At 47.3% G+C, this 16805-nt stretch overlaps 1 protein-coding gene across 1 annotated transcript in view; it reads right to left on the bottom strand.

Moving 5' to 3' along the window:
• The window catches only part of LOC120752112 (store-operated calcium entry regulator STIMATE-like), a 31419-nt gene that overhangs the window by 1501 nt on the left and 13113 nt on the right, over positions 1–16805 (bottom strand). The window contains exons 4-7 of the mRNA XM_040062775.2: positions 16205–16326; positions 7220–7332; positions 6063–6146; positions 4932–5048 (exon numbers count right to left, since the gene is read on the bottom strand). Coding sequence (XP_039918709.1) covers positions 4932–5048; positions 6063–6146; positions 7220–7332; positions 16205–16326 — 436 coding nt within the window. The remainder of the gene's footprint in view (positions 1–4931; positions 5049–6062; positions 6147–7219; positions 7333–16204; positions 16327–16805) is intronic.

Below are 16805 nucleotides of genomic sequence, written 5' to 3'. Positions count from 1 at the left end.
TAAAACCCAGTGCCAGCCAGCCAGCAGCGTGCATGAGTAATATTCATGGCTGGATAGATTAGAACCATTGAATCCTCAAGGTGGGAAAAGACCTCCTAGGCTGAGTCCAACCATTATATCCCAGCACTGCCAAGTTCATCTCTAAACCTGAATGTCCCACATCCACATGTTTTTTTGAACACTTCTAGGGATGGTGATTCCACCATTTCTCTGGGCAGTCTGTGCCAGGGCCTGGCCACCCTTTCAGTAAAGAAATTTACCCTAATATCCAATCTAAACCTTCTCTGGTGCAACTTGGGGCCATTCCCTCTTATTCTGTTGTTGTAACCTGGAGGAAGAGACTGACCCCCATCTGGCTACAACCTCATTTCAGGGAGTTAATAGAGAGGAATAAGCTCACCCCTGAGCCTCCTTTTCTCCTGCATCCCCAGTTCCCTCAGCTGCTCCTCAGCAGAGTTGTGCTCCAGACCAGGCTGTTAGCTCAACCCTGTCCACCCCCATCTCCTCAAACACCCCCATTTGGCCAAGAGAAGCTGCGCTGTCACTGTGAGGTCTCCCTGTGCCTGACTCAGCAGCCTTCCAGCCCAAAGGCCTAAGTCAAGGGATGGCTCATGGAGTTTCATCCCAGCGCACACACACAGAACATTCCCAACAGCCCCAGAGCCCAGGATCCCTTGGGCAAAACCAGGAGCAGGAGGAATCTCTCCTATCTCTGTCTATCTCCACGCAAAGTTGTGAATTCTCATGCCCTCCCCTTGCTCGCACTCAGGCAGCACCACGGGGCCAGTCACCACAGCAACAAACCACTGAACAGGAAAAACAGAGCTCCAGTGAGTCAGTGACTTCAAAGGAGCAGAAGAGCCACAGGGGAAGATTTCCTGCTCCCCACCCTCACACACACCCCAGCCCCTCCATCCAGTGTTTTCTTCACAGTCAGACACCCAAAGGACAGCAGCAGACTGGATTAAGCTCTCTTGCTGTCCCCCTCATCGGACTCAAGGAATTTTAATTTTTTTTTGGTTCAGGACACACGCTGGAACGTTTCCATCTCTCTCACGTGAAGATTTCCTCTGTTTGTCACATTGATATTGTGATGCTGTTGAACCTGAAGAAATGTGTGGGCAATTACTCACAGGCAGCACTGTGAACCCACTGAGCTCTGACAGGCTGCAACAGACTGGGCCTATTGAACTGATGATCTGGGTGGGTTTCAGCTGAAAACTCAAATCCCCTTGCAGCCAAGCAGGGATGGTGACACAGTGCTGTGCATCCAGACCCATCCAGGCTGCTACCTGCCCACCACAAGTTTGTAGGGAACTACATAAGCCAAGAGTCCCCCAGCAACCTTTCCACAATTCCCCAGGAAGCAGCACCATGAGAGAGCACCTCGTTGCCATGACAGCCACAGGATATATCCTCAGATATCATTTTCAAGCCCAACTCCAATTTGGGAGTTTTCAGAACACCTTGGACAAGGCTCTTTCCCTGCAGATGCATCCAGGTCAGGATCACAGCAGATTGGTGGCACATCTGGGAGTGGGACATGGTTTCCCAGTCCTGGGACAATGTGCTGCTGTCCCACCCAGCAGTCCTCGAACACCTCACACATTCCACAGCATGATTTGCCATGGGTCAGGAGGACTGTGAGGTGGGACATTTTCCTTTCAGAGGCACCCCTATGCCCACCTTCACTTATCTTCCCTTTAAGGACCTGGCCCCTGAGTTCACCACGAGTTTGAGCTAATTAAAAAATAATAATAATAAAAAAATTGTTTCTCAGCTGAGCAACAGGCAAATCCAGCTTGCTCCTGGACTTTCTAAATGTTTCAACGTGGAAAAGTAAGCAGCTCTGTATTGGTGTCTATCAGCATCTTCATCTAATGAATGCCAAAATACAAAGTCCCTTGTGAAGGGAATTAGGACAGATGCTGAACTCCATCCTGACCAAAGGCAGGCCCTCATGCTGTGTATTAACTTTCCTTCCAGCCTCATAGAAGCCTCTAATTTCACCTTAATTTTTCTCACAAGTACCAGTGTTACTGGACTTTTGCTTTAAGGGTTGTCTCTAAAAATGCAAACCTTCAGGAAAGGAACAAAAACTCATCCACCTCCCTGGGGGGAAAAAAAACAACATCTGAAAAAAGATCAAATAAAACATTATTAAAACTGACTTGTTTTCCAGAGTGGAGGAAACAAAGAAATCACTGATAAGATCTAAAGTTCATTGGGAGTTACAAGGGCAAGGGAAAAGAGCCTCGGGTCAAGGGCAGGACACATACAAAGCGAAAATAAGGGCACTGCTGATGAATTCATTTCCCCAGGCTGACCAGCACTGGATGCAAACTGGCATTCAAGAGATCCTTTTCTATCCCACAAGAGGGGGAAAAAAAAAATTATTCCCTGAACATTTACAAGGGAGGGCAGGAGACTGAAACAACACAAAGCTGAAGACTGGCATGGAAGAATAGAAAGGTGAAATTCTTCCAACCATAAGAGGGAGTTTGTCCTTTTCAGGGATTCAGTGCAAAAGAAGTAGGAAGAGCTCATCCTCTGGTTCACCAAAGGAGCTTTGAAGCCAACAAGAAGCTGCCACCTCCTTGGCTGCAGCCACAGAGTCAGTAAGTGACACCAGAAGCAGGATTGCTGTTGTTGGGTTTTCTTCTTGCTGCCCAGCTGCTCTACCAAGCCAAGGACAAGAGCTGAGGTTTCCTGCTGCCCCTCAGAGCGTGGGCTTTTAACAGGTTAACTTCAGCCCCCGTCCTTTTCCAAACACAAACTGCTGTTTCATGTGAAAACAATGACACTCCATTGGTGAGATAGGCAGAGGGTTGAAATTCAAGTCAGCAGTGAGATGGGGAGCTGGTGGCGCCTGCAGCGAGACAGCCCTGATGAACCCTGATAAACTTGTGGGACACACTAGCTCTGCCCTACACCCCTCAGCCCCCCTTCCTCCTCCACTGGGCAGCAGGGAAACAAGGAATTATCCCACTTGAACAGGTTATTAGCAGCAACAAGCCCAGCAAATGCTCATTTTCTGCTTTTGAGTTAAATTCCAGTCAATCCAGCTGTAGGGCTCAGCCAGTCAACATGATCTTTAGTTCACAGCTTAAGAAGCTGACACCTGAAGCAGGAGCTTAAGGCTATTCCTCAAGGCCCAGTGCCAAGAGAGTTGGAAAACAGGTCACCCACTTCTGTATTTCTTCATAAACTTCCTTCTCTGCCCAAAATATTTGTCAGGCTAGAGGCACAGGAACATGTCTGAGCATAAAGGAGGCAATCCCTGCAGACTGCTCCAAGGAGAAACCAGTCCCCTTGGTATCTCCACTGTAGAGATGGATCAGAGGTGCTCAGAATGAACAGATGATCTGCATTGTTGAATTTTTGTTGAAGTCTTCAGGTCTTGGCCATCAGGTACTTGGAAGATGAGAGTAACCTTTGACAGAAAGTGGCAGATCGTGGGAATTGCTTCCACTACTTGAAACCTCCTGTCTATTGACCTGCCAGAAGAGGCTTTCTTAGCATCTGGAAATTAGCAGGTTGTTCCTTCAGATTATCCAAATCTGAAGACCTCTCTGAGTGAGAGGTCACAAAACACTGGAAGAAAGCAGAGGTGCAGCTCTATCTTCATGGAGAAGGAGTACCTGTGACACCATCTGCCCAGCCACCATCCGTGAGCCTGGATACTGCAAGGTTTGGCTCCAAAAGCTGTGAAGGAGGTCCTTGTCTCTAACAGAGATGTCCCCTCCTTAGCTCTGCTTCTGAGCTGGTGTAATCCTGACTGACCTTGGGCCTTCAGGAACACATCCAGTGAGCAGGGCAGGGCTTTACCACCAGTGACCTCGCCAGAGCTGTTTATCCAGAGGCAGGGCCTGGAGGAGTGACTCTCTTGGGGCAACAGCTGCTCACATCTGCCTGCCCTCCCTGCCAGAGTGAGGATTCCTCTGACACTGCATGAGCAGTGGCCACTTCCCCACTGCAGCCCTGGGACACAGAAGCCTTGGATGCTGTGCAGGCTGCCAAGCACACACTGTTAAAACATCACTGCCTCTCTGTGTGCTTTAATGTCACCAGTGATGGGCCATCCCGTCTGTCAGCACAAGAGCTGAGCTGCTCCTTATGAAAGAACTCTCAGAGAGCAAGAGCTATTTCTGTTCATCCCAAATTCCTCAGCAGAAGCTCCTCCAGAAGCCAGGCTGTGATTGCCAGAAATTATCTTATCTCGGTAAGTCTCGCCAGTGAGTTGCAGGGTATCAGCAGTCATACACAGAACACACTGAAACCAGGCCTGGGTGCCAGGAGAAGGATGGGAATTCCTCCCAGAGACCAAGACCATGGACACTGCCCAAAGGTCAGTAAGAAGCAGACACCACCTACCCAACGAACCACACATGATTAAGAAGAACAAAGTCTGCTGGAACTGCAGCATTTCCTCCCCCACCATAACTTTAAACTGTCAGGTTCAGACTACACAAAACACAGCCTCCTCCAGCTAAGGGACAATAATCTGGTTGAAAAAATACCAAATGCTGACCAAAATAGGATTCCCAGCTAAGCCTTGTCCTCTAAAAGGGATGCTAACAATTACAGAGAGGAAAGTAAGCTCTTCCCAGACAAAATTAATTACAACTGAATACAGCAAAGCTCAGGGTGACAGTTTTAGCCTGCACACACAGATCAGTGCAGAAGTCAGCTCATCCCCCCAAGATATTCAGTCATCATTCAGGGCAGTGTTTCAGAAGCACTTCCTGGGCTGTGACACTGCTCATAGTTAAGAGTGAGTTTGACTTTGCAGGGTGATCACCCACATTCTCAAAGCACCACCCCAGGTCCAGGCAATGTGATGTTCTGTTACAGGGTTGTGGTAAAACACACAGACCATCCCACAAGTCTTCAGCTTGGTCTGAAACACAAGTTTGCATCCCTGGTCTTACCTGAGATTCCTCAGTCCTTCTGGCCCGAGGAGTTTCTGTGGATCCATTGATGTCTAGGGTATCCTTCTGCTTGTATTTCCTCATGATCAAGCTGTCCACAACCCAGAACATAATGGCCTTGGGGAGAAAGAAATTACATCAACAGATTGCAGGGACCAAAAGTACAGAGTGGTTCAATCACAGATATTCCTTCTCCCCTTGGCTTGTCCAGACATCCAGCCTTGATCAACCTCATAGCTAAATCAGCCCTGCATCAGTTGTGTCCATGGGGACTGGATGAGTCAAATTCCTTAAGTCCCTTCTTACACAAGTCCTATTGTTTCCATGGTTGTCGAAGACCCAGATTAAATAAGACCACATTAGGCCAAGTTTCCATCAGAACATAACCACTGAACCAAGCTCCACCCAAAGTTCATCCTCCTGAACCAGTCCCTGGTCGGTTCTTTGAGGATCAGAATTTGCTTTCTAATGTGGAAATGCAGCCTGGGATGATGGAGAGAGGCAGATCAATCCAAATTTGCCAGTGCTGCACCCATTGAAATGTGCATGGGATGAGCTGGAAGTGAGTTCAACTCCCTGCTTGTCCAGGGAGCATCTGAGTGTTAACACCATGCTTCCACTTCCCACCTTAGCAGGAACTGAGCAGCAGCTCAAGGATTACCCAGAATCAGGGGAACCAAGAAAGAGCTGAGCTTTCACAAAACTTTGTCAAACTAGTTTTGACAAGAACAACAGTTCTGGGTAACCCTGAGCACCTTGTCTTGCTGTAAACAATCTGATATCCACCCAAATGACTGACTGTCAAGGTCACAAGACATCCTATAGGACATTAAAGGGTTTTGGGCATCTACATGCTCATGGCTTGCTCCTGAGATGAGCTCTCACCTAACAAGACCCAGCTTCATTCCAAGAGGTGAAGAGTCAGCCACACGGCAGCTCAGAGAAAGGGACGGGAATTGGGAACAGAGACTGTGGCATTGAGGGATTTGTGACAGATAGATTTCTTTACACACCCCTCCACCCTGTCCCAGCCACTTCAAGGCTGCCCCCAGCCAGTCCCTGTGGACACTCCCATGAGGGTTCTGTAATTTCCAACCCAGCCCAGCCAGCACTTGCAGAAGCACCACTTACATTGACTATGAAAGGCACAACAAACATCACCAGGACGAGCTCCAGCTGGGGGCTTGGGATGTAACCCAGGAGGATCTGCTGAAGCTGCAGAGGAGGAAACATTTAGAAGTATTACTTGAACAGCTCTGTTGCAAGATCTTTGATGGAAACTGGTTGTCTTCTTACATGAGCAGCCAGAGCTCTGCAGCCTGTGCTTCAACCCAGCTCTCAAAAGATTACACAGGATATTCCCTTAGCCCAGCTGCCAAACACATGATTTTGTACAGAAACCAGTGCTGCGAGTCTTTCAGTGTAACTGTCCATGACAACAACTGGTGGGACTTTCCTTGGCTCCCCAGAACTCATCTGTAGAACAAGGACACCAGCCATGAACAGTAACCATGGAGAAGAATCCAGCAGCATCTCTGGGTCTGGATTGCTGCTGCTGAAGAAGTTCACATCCAGCTGTGGGCACTGTGGGCTACTGGCTTTGAAGGACAACCCTTGAAGAGGTAAGTGCTCCCAGACTGCCGGAGATAACTCCAGCAAGTTACACACAGTGCTTGGTACCTCAGAGCCTGGCAAAAGTGGACTCCAAACCAGAGTTACCTCTGACTCTCAGAATTAGGTTTTCAGATCCATCACACCTAGCTGCCAACAGCAATGTGGCCAAAAGCCCCACAGGCTATTATTTTTGTTTTTATCAAGATAAACTTCTGATCAACACAATTCACATTGCTGGCATACAGAAGCAGCTGAGCAGGAAAAGACAACACACTACTTGAACAGCACTTTCCAAATTAATCTCTAAGAGTCCCCCTGGTTTAAGCATGGGATCACAAAACACCAACATGGTCTGACTTGACAGAAGAACATAGAAATCCTCTGGCAGAACTGAAGGAGCTCAGCTACCAGCCCAGCCCATTTTAGCCTTCCAGGAATGGGAAAGAAAATTAAAGCATCATCTTATTCCATTAGCTTTTGACTAGCAAGAGAATGCACCAAAAGCCAAACCATTATGAAAGTCATGTTTCCCAAAATTTAAGTAATAGCTAATGATTAGAGAGTGATGTCACTAAGTGTGAGGATTAAAGGATTTCAATAATGGGAATCATGAACCAGGAAAAGCTGACAAAAAAAAACCCCACAACAGCTACAGCTAGAAAAATACTGCCTACCTTTGTCCAACCAGGGATAAGCAGGACAAGGCTAATCACAGTCTTCTCAAAAACCATTATCAGCAAGTAGAGGATACACTGGCCAATCCAGGCAGCAGCTTGTGGGGGGTCACCTGTAAAAAGAGAATATTAAATCTGGGACAGAGGACAGGAGGAGACAGCCTCGCAGGGAAGTTGCCTCATGCTTGATACTGACCCTCCTCTCTACAAGAACCGGTCAGTACATACACACTCTTCCGTAAAATAAAGTAGATGCAAATAAATCATTAAAGATAAAACCTGTAACGTGCTCCCGGCCAAGCCTTACCCACATAGTTACATTATTGCGAGAAACAGTTCGAAATTTCAAACCATTTTCACTACAAGCAGCATAACTTCTCAGGCCTGAACAGAATTATTTCATTGTGCTGATGAAGTGAAGGGCTGGCTATGTGATACTGTCTGAGCAAGAGACAGGGCTTTATCACCCCAGGATTTAAAGCAATCCACTCAAAAAGAATCAATGCTAATTAAATATGCATGTTTCCAACGGGGTACTCAGCAAGAAATAAGGAAAAGCATATTTGTACTGTTAACAACAATAATGGTTCTGTATCTATTACACGTGCTTGCTTCAGCCCTCTGTGAGCACCCTGCCAGCTGGTTATCACCTCTCCTGGCTCACCAAAATATCTCAGGTCTGCAAAACTGAGCCACTGTATCCGGCTCAGGAAAGCTGCAGCATTTCCTCTTACCACTTAAAGACAAAGATAACCCCTGGGAACACTTGTTCTCAGCATAATCTGGCCAGAATTTGGAATTCCATCCCTGCAAGGGAAACCATGCAGTTGGCACTGACAGATGCCAATGCTCGATGTGGCCAGGCGGCAGCAGGCTGGGAGCTCTGCTTCATTTTTGTCCACTTTTCCCCACTTCTCAGCACAATTCTGTCGAGATGTGGCAGAGACTCTGCAAAGGCACATTTATCCATGCCCACAAAAAACCTCTAGCCGTAAAAACCAGCAGCACATACCGGGATTTGGTAAGAGCTGGTGTCCAACCAAGCCCCAGCTCCGTGGGGATCAGCTTCCCAGCAAGTGCAAAATAGGTTTATCAGGCATTTGTCCTTATTCTGTTATTTGTTGGCAATGCACCAGAATATCTGCCTCGTGGCAAAGCTACAGCTAAAAAGTAGAGGCATCCTGGTAGTGTCCAAGGTAGGATCACCTTGTGCCCTGAATTCTTAATTGCTCGAGCCATGACTGAGGAGGAAGCAGAGAAGAGGAGAGGGAAGGGCTGGGAGGCCAAGGGTGCAGGGAAGAGGAGAGCAAGCAGAGAGAGCCAAACCAGCAGGAACTGCATGGAAGGAGGGCAGGAAGAAGAAGCCAGGAAGGTTATGTGGAAGCACACCCAGCAGAGCCCGTGGAGGATTTTGGAGAGAGGAATCTCTTTCTTGGCAGGCAACAGCTTAATGGGTGGTCTGTGAGGAGATGGGAGCAGTGTCAGAGGCAGCTGGCAGCTACAGGCTGGTGTCAGAGAGGCTTTGATCCTCCTAAAAGCCTCTGCCAATAGATCAGGGTGCCTGGCAGCCTTTGGCACACACGGTGGGTCTAGTGAACCTTTCTGCCCCACATCCCAAAACAAACCAATTCTCCCAGAAACCCCCACATTATCACTACCCATCAGAGCTCTGAGTACAAACAAAACAGGAAAACAAACACATCTGTTGAATCCTTCCTGCATTTGAACTCTTTCCCTTCTGCTCTGTGTTGTCAGCTGTGCTCTGTCCCCCGTGGAGGGACAACACTAACAGCCACAGCACCCTTTGTGAATCGGCTCTCTGGGACATCACCTCCCTCTGCCACCTCAGCTTGCCCCCAAAAAAAGCAGCAGCAAGTTTGAGATCTCTCCTAAATACCTGCCCCCTTGCAGGGACAGGTCACTACACGTGGCCAGAGTTTAATAAGATCCCTAAAGATGTATCAAGTCTGAGGGCTGACCTGCAACTTCTCAGAGTGGCTAAATAACAGTGAGACAACCTCTCTGGACATGCTTTGTAAAAGAAAAGGCTTTAATAATGATAAAAATAACTAACATCAAACAAAAGAAATGCAAGTCGAACACAGTGCAGAGAAGACACTGCTAAGGCAGTCCAAAAAAGCAACTGAGCAGTTCTGTGCAGTCTTTTAAGTACTTGATGGTCCAGGTGGGCTTTTTGGCACCTTGCACAATGAAATTGGCAACAGGTTTTGAGGTGCATTTCCAAAGCCCAACCAGCACCTCTGTGCTGGCACCTGGCCAGTTACAGGGAAAGAACATGGAAATTTCTGGGTCCTTCACCTTATTAGAACAGCAAGGGGTGAGTCTTAAACCTTTCCTAATATGGAAACACCCACTGAGGCAGGGGTGCATCACTAGACACTACCTTTCACCACCACAACAATGGCCTGTGGCTCTTTGTTCTGCATTCTGTGCACTGGACAGCTTGAGGCAGGTTTTGGCTCACCAGGCTGATACACTGACCCTAGGAAAGACAACCTGCTTCCAACCCACCCGAGGCATGGACTTACCTGGGTATTCAGGACTTAACTTCCATGCCCAGCAGGGAGATCAGAGGGTGTTTCTACTCTTTGTTTTTTACTGCATCCTGATCTCCCAAGCACAGAAGGCTGCTCTGTACCAAAATGATTCAAGACAAAGGTGAAGAACAAACAGCAGCATGGCCTTAGGGGCTGCAGAGGTGACTTAGAGACAGCAGCTCATTTCCACTTCACCAGGGAATGCAGCTGTCTGCTTCTTACCTCAGCAGGTGTGGAGTCATCCAAGGAGCACTGATCCACCCCAGTATCCATCACCCACTAATCCACCACCTAACACCACCAATTCACCTAACTCTGACCAATAACAGGAACATTCAAGTCGGCATTTTCTGGTGTCTCATCAGGGGAACTTTTGGTGTGGTCCCTGGACAAGCCCCTAAGACAGATTTGCCCCTTCTCCTTCCACAGTAGGGAAAGGCTGGAAGACTGGAGCTGAGCTCATGGAAGTGCTGGTTTCCTACAGAAAGCTGGTCAGAGGCATCCTGAGATCAGCCTGATGTCTTTGAGGGATTAAGTGCTGCCCAGAGGTGCCCTGCTCTGTGGATGGGAAAGGATTGTTCTTACAGGAAGTGTTTCTATACATAAATCTTGAGGAGAGCCTACAAGACTTTCAGCCACACCATGTTCCCAAAAAAAAACCCCTAGAAAAAACGAATCTGCTGCCTGGAGGCTAAAGAAAAATTAGAATAAAATAGATGTCCTACTCTTTCCAACAAGGAAACGAAAGCTCTGAACACAGCAGAGCAGGGAATTGGTCTGAATGGTTTTGTAGCCTCCAAATCACACCTGCTGGGTGATTATTTGTACCACATTCCCTTCTGAAGCCTTCTAGTTTCTTGTCCCTGGTTCTAGCTGCGGGGGGAAACCAGGACACCTCAGCTCTACCACATGGAGACTACCACAAACCTCTCCATCTAGCTTAATAAACACCCTCTGCTAAAACCTTCCTGTGAGGTTTTTTGTTTTTTTTTCTTCTTGTTAGAGTTGGGATTAATGCATGGGAGATGCAGTTTTTGTGTTTGGACTTAGTGTTTATTATTTTTTATCTATAGTACAGTCTCAGGAGTCATGAGCTCTAACTAATAAGGCAGAAAATTGATCTTTTTAACTCTTCTAAGGTTTTTTAAAACACAAACTATCTAATAATGAGATGACACCTATATTATTTTTACTTTTAACCCAATAATCAACCACCCAAGGTCTGCAATGTGGACCTTTTTCACCCAGTTAGAAAAAAACACCCAAAACTATGAAGAAGGTGAGGAAGAAGGACTTAGCCAACACCTTAAATCCTCCATCCTGCCCCATATATAGTACTATATACTAAAACCTTAAATTCTATGTTTTTCACCCAGTGAGATCTCACAATACCATTCAAATTACACACCCACAACCCCAGCGCCATCACACAATTTTGGAAGCCTGTTCTACAGCCTCAGGTCAAATGCAGTGCTTGCTTGAGGGTCAATGCCTTTTAGCACAGAAAGCCTGAAATTCTCAGCCTCCAGGTTTCCAACACCTTCCTACAGCCATCTCCCATCCTTGTAGAAATGAATATCCTCCTTCACCCTGAAGGATGCACCCACTGAATTTTGACTTCTCTCCTCCAGCAGCATTCCTGGTGCTCCCCACCACCAGCAAAACTTCCTTGGAGCTGCCCAAGAACCTCTGGAGGCCGTGGCAACCTCACACAAATGTGTCACGCGTTCCACCCGTGCGTGGGAGCCCAGCTGGGGAGCCAGAGCAGCAGTGCTTGAGGTTTTTGAGCTGTTACCACACAGCAGGATTAGTTTTAATCCAGGCTGCCTAATGCAGCGAGCTGTCAGCACAGCCCACACGTTACTGCCAGACAGCTTTATTTACAGACTTCTGGGGACTTGTGCGCACAGAGCAGGTAGGAAAAAAGCTCAGGCACAGCCAAAATGAAGAGTTCAGGGGGTTTGAGGGAAAGCAAGTATTTGAAAGCACTGTAAATTGTACTGAGTGACAAGGTAGGGATTGGAAAAGTCAATAAAAACTTCTTGGGAGATACTCAAATTGTACCACCAAAACCAAGGGATCTAATTATCGGTGCCAAGTACAGAGGAGGGTAGGAAATAGCAGTAAGCTCTGAATTGTGTGAAATGCTCACCTGGATGGCAAAACCAGGTTTTTTGAGATGGAAATGTGATGCATCAGAGCAGCCAGATGCGTCCAGTGGACACCCCAGACCCCCTCGGGCATTTTCTACACCTGAGCTAAAATGACTGAATCATAAAATGGTGTGGGTTGGAAGGAACCCCACGGGCAGGGACACCTCCCACTAGACCAGGTTATTCAAAACCCATCCAGCCTGGCCTTGGACACTTCCAGGAACGGGGCATTCCCAACTCCTCTGGACAACCTTTCACACTGCTGAACCAGAGAAAAATGAGTGCACAGTTGGAATCTGTCCTCAGTGTGCAGTGTCACTGCTCTGGATCTTCAGTCCCTGTGGATATTCAAACTGCAGGGATCAGTGTTGCTGTCATCCAGTTTCAGGAGGCTCAGAGGTTGCACCCCTGCTCAGAGCAAGGGACCCAACCACAAAGTCAGTCCCTGAGCAGGAATCTCAGCCCTCTCCTCACCTTTTGCCCCTGGCCCTAGGGGTGGAAAAGCCCAGCAGGCTGAGGACAGGACAGCCCCTCAGGTTAGAGATATTTCCAGCAATATTTCCTCCAGCACTAGCAGCCAGCTCCCTTGACTGCTCCAGGACGTGGGAATATTTGTTATGGAAATTTTGTACAACATCACCACGGGGCCAAAAGCAGCCTACACAGGTCCTCAGTTAAACTCAGCAGCTGGCACAGACCATATTCTCTTAGAACTAAATTTGACCAGCAGAGTTCAACAGGCCACTAAACAGACTTTGAAGGCAAAGATGCCTTTCCATTTCCAGACACTGAACGAGCACAAAGCATCAGGCTTAGATAGCCAGTGACCACAGCTACAGTCATACACAAGCCAACATCCAGATGGGCATCCAGAGGGACATTTTCCAGGGAGAACACTCTTCCTCCCCCTCATTTCTTCATGCTCCTCTGGAAAAATTTACTTGCACATTGCAGGAAATCTCTCTCAATGCAAATTCATGGCATTTGCTTACTGAAAAGAAATACTGGGGTATTTCTAAAGTAATCCTGGGGAATTCTTAAACAACTAAGATGTCAGGACACTGCAGCCATTCAAAGGTGTTCTCTAGGGAGCTGCTCATTGCCATGGGGAAAGAGAAGAGAGCTGGACCAGTTTGGAGACGAGGCACAAAGTTCAGTCAGGCTTGATCTGCACACCCTGACTGGAGCCAGCACCTCCCCTGCTCAGTCTGTTCCAGCCCAACAGCACCTCCAAGAACTTGGGTATCCATCTCCCACATCTTTTGAAGCTTAAACTCTCCTTTGTTCTCCTCCCTGTGATGGTTCCCTACATGGACAGCTCCTAGAGCCATGAGCTGCTACAGCAATGGCACAGTTATGGAATTTCACAGAATCATCACAGAATGGTTTGGGTTGGAATGGACCTTAAAAATGTCACCTAGTTCCAAACCCCCTGCCATGGGAGTTTCTCAGGATCTCATTCAACCTGGCCTTCAACACCTCCAGGGGTAGGAGTTTGGCAGCTCTGAGGAGGTGTAAGGCAATCCTCATTCCCCAAAGCCCACCTGTGCCAAGAAAACACTTCCCCAGTCCTTGATCTTAGGAGCCAGACACTCTGAGAAGAGACAGCAGTTTCCAAAATGCAGTTTCCCATGCTTAAGAGGCAATTCAGAGGGCAACAAGGCTGGTGAGGGGCTTGGAACACAAGCCAGATGAAGAATAACTGAGGGAGCTGGAGTTGTTTACCCTGGAGAAAAGGAGACTCAGAGGTGACCTTGTCACTCTCTACAACTCCCTGAAGGGTGGCTGTGCTCAGGTGGGGTTGGTCTCCCTCTCCAGGCTGCAATGACAGAAGAAGAGGACACAGTCTCAAGCTGCGTCAAGGGAAATATAGGTTGGATATCAGGAAAAAGCTTTTCACAGAAAGAGTGATAAAGTACTGGAATGATCTGCCTGGGGAGGTGGTGGAATCACCATCCCTGGACGTGTTTAGAGAAAGACTGGGTGTGGCACTCTGTGCCATGGTTTAGTTCAGGTGTTAGGGCTGGGTTGGACTCCATGACCTTGAAGGTCTCTTCCAACCCAGTGATTCTGTAATCAAGAGCTTTTGGGCAAAAGATGGAGGAACATAAGCAAACAGGAGCCTTTGATTCCCCACTAGCTGTAAAACAGGTCATTCCTGGCTGCAGCAGTGCTTGTCCATGAGCTCAGGCACAAGAGAGGCTGATCTCAGAATGCCTGTTCCCGGGTTTTTGGAAATATGGACGTAATTGATTTTTCTAAACAATTCTGGACAGCTGGATGCTTAAAATAGCAGCAAAGATTTAAGTGCTTTCCCTCCCCTTTCCTTCTCCATTAATGCAGCTGCACATGGGGAGTCAACCAGGGCTGCAGAGGCAGGAGAAGCAACCATAGAGCAGGAGGAACTGCTGCAGCCCACACCAAAGGACAACTGCAGTGGTTTGCATCAGCTGCAGGGATGCTGGAAGGACACAGCTGTGACAGAGTTGTTTTTTTTTTCCTCCAAGTAGATATAGGAAGATGGGCACTGGCTCTAGTGGACAAAATCATAAAAATCACAACTTCTCTGTTCTGATGACTGGAGCAATGGCACCGACTGCTCTCTGCAACATGGATTTGGTGCTCCCCTGGTTTTCTCCTCTGCAGGACTTACGTTGCTTCCCTCAATTCTCCTGAGGAGCAAAAGTCTGGTACAGCAATTAGCCCAGAAAATGAATCATATTCCTGGAGCCTGCATCAAACTGTACAAAGTTTACAAGCGTCTTCCCAACTGTTTTGGAAGTTACTTAACACCAGAGATGAGGACAGAAGTGTTTTCCTTCCCCAGCCCTGCCACAGGATTGCCTTGGACATGTCACTTGGCTCCCACCTGCATTTTCCACTGGGGTCACTCTGGCCAGAGACCTGCACCAAAAACTGTACTTGATGGATGAGATATATAACCCCCAATCCAAGAACCAAATTCAAGCAACAACACTAACTTGTTGTTTTAATAATGAAAGCAAGATTTTCTCAAAGGAGTGAGCTGTTTCTGTGGACTAAGCCAGCCCTAATGAGGGGCCAGCTACAGCTCAACAGAAGTTCATCACTGCTCTGCCAAGACACTTTTCATGTTTTTTCGCTTCTGCTCAACTGCAGACGTGGCACATGAAGCTGAAGCTGTGTCCTGAGGTGGTTGGGCTTCCAGTCCTTGTTGCTTCAAAGGGAAAAACTCCAGTTCCTGAACTAAGAATATCTGGATTCTTCTGCTGTCCCACCTGACTGACTTGGGGGATCTACTATAAAGGAGGAGCTCTTAGGGAAAATACAAAAGGTTGCTCCCCACGCCAAATGCCTGCTGTCAGGACGCTGAAACTGCCCTGGAGATCAGCCTTTGAAGCCACTCTCAGGTTTGAGGAGAGCTGTCCCTGCCACATCACATCATCCCATTCCCAGCCTGTAGCTGCTTCTGCTGCTCACAAACCCAGCCAGGCCCTTCATCCTCTGCCATGACCCATCTGCACAGGCTGAGTAAGTTCACAAGGCAGTGGGGTCTCCAAACCAATCCTAGCTGGGTCCAAGTTTCACCTGCTCAGATGCCAGCTACCAAAAACACAAAGAGACAAGAGTAACTGCAGACCAGACTGAATGATTTACATTTTAAGGGCAAGACTGCAATTTTTATGAATAAGATGTATTTTCTGAAATACAGATGAATTCATCTGTACATTAGACATAATGTGAAATAGGCAAAGCACTATTTTTTCCCTTTCCTGCAGCTTCTTCAGCAAGCTGGCTCTGCTCTTTTGGAAGGGAACTGCCACCCTCTAGTGGGGCTGGCTGAGAGCAGCTTTTTGGAAATGCATTTTCCATCTCAAGGCAGGAATTTAAAGAGCAAGAGGCCAGACTTGAGAACTCAAGATTTGAGGTCACACCGTGCCTGGCTGATCCCTAGCACAGCTCAAAGCAAATGCAAGAACAACTCCATATTCTGAATGGAGATGGTAGGGAAAAACCCACGGAAGAACCCCACAAAAGAACACTTCTTCACACCTTAATTTACTATACAGATGTCCTGGAATATATTCTACATCCAAGGAAATGTTCAGCTTTCCCTCACCACCCTGCCACACTCCAGTGTGGTTCCAGCATTTAACTCACCCTCATGAGCTCCTTGGAGAAGGGATAAGAGAAGGCAGCTGCTCCCATTTCAGCCCCAGACTGTAGTTCCTGCCCTTTCCTTGTCCCCATTCCCAGCACACCAACCCCCTCAGGACAGAGCAGGTGACACCTACCATACTCCCCAAAGACCAGGTATGTGTATTTCTTGTGCTGCACGATCCAGGAGACAACTTTCACACCCAGCCAGATCAGCAGCATCCCCAGTGTGGCATCCAGGATGAAATTAATAAGGTAGCTAAAAGCAGAGGAAAATTCAGGTTTCAGCTGTGTTCTTAAGTCTTATTAAAAAATCTTTAATTTCATAATGGCAATTAATTTAAAAACCCCAAGATTTTAAATGATCCTGCTTAACAATCCAAACTCTCTTCCTTTCTCTTTTATTGCATTTTCCTAAGTCTTACCAGCAATTTCTTAGTTTAAAAGCTTGTTCAGGAGAGAAGAGACAGGCTCCACCAACTCTCTAGCACAACCCATTTATTCATATAGCAATAAATACTTTAAAAAAGATTCCCCCCCAAAAGGAGGCTTTCCATTTGCAGCATCTTTTTTATTTTTCCTCTTATTATAAAGAAAGAAATCCCAAGTTTCAGAGGAAAAGAACCAAACTGTTCCTGAATTTCACACAAGAAAATGGCAGATTTTTGGGCACCACAGCTGCTCTACAAACTGTGCAGCAGAAGAGGCAAAAAGTCCATTTTTCTGAGCAGCTGCAAG

The sequence above is a fragment of the Hirundo rustica genome, chromosome 4, assembly GCF_015227805.2.
Source record: "Hirundo rustica isolate bHirRus1 chromosome 4, bHirRus1.pri.v3, whole genome shotgun sequence".
Classification (NCBI taxonomy): Eukaryota; Metazoa; Chordata; class Aves; order Passeriformes; family Hirundinidae; genus Hirundo; species Hirundo rustica.
This window is presented reverse-complemented; position numbering and strand designations above follow the sequence as displayed.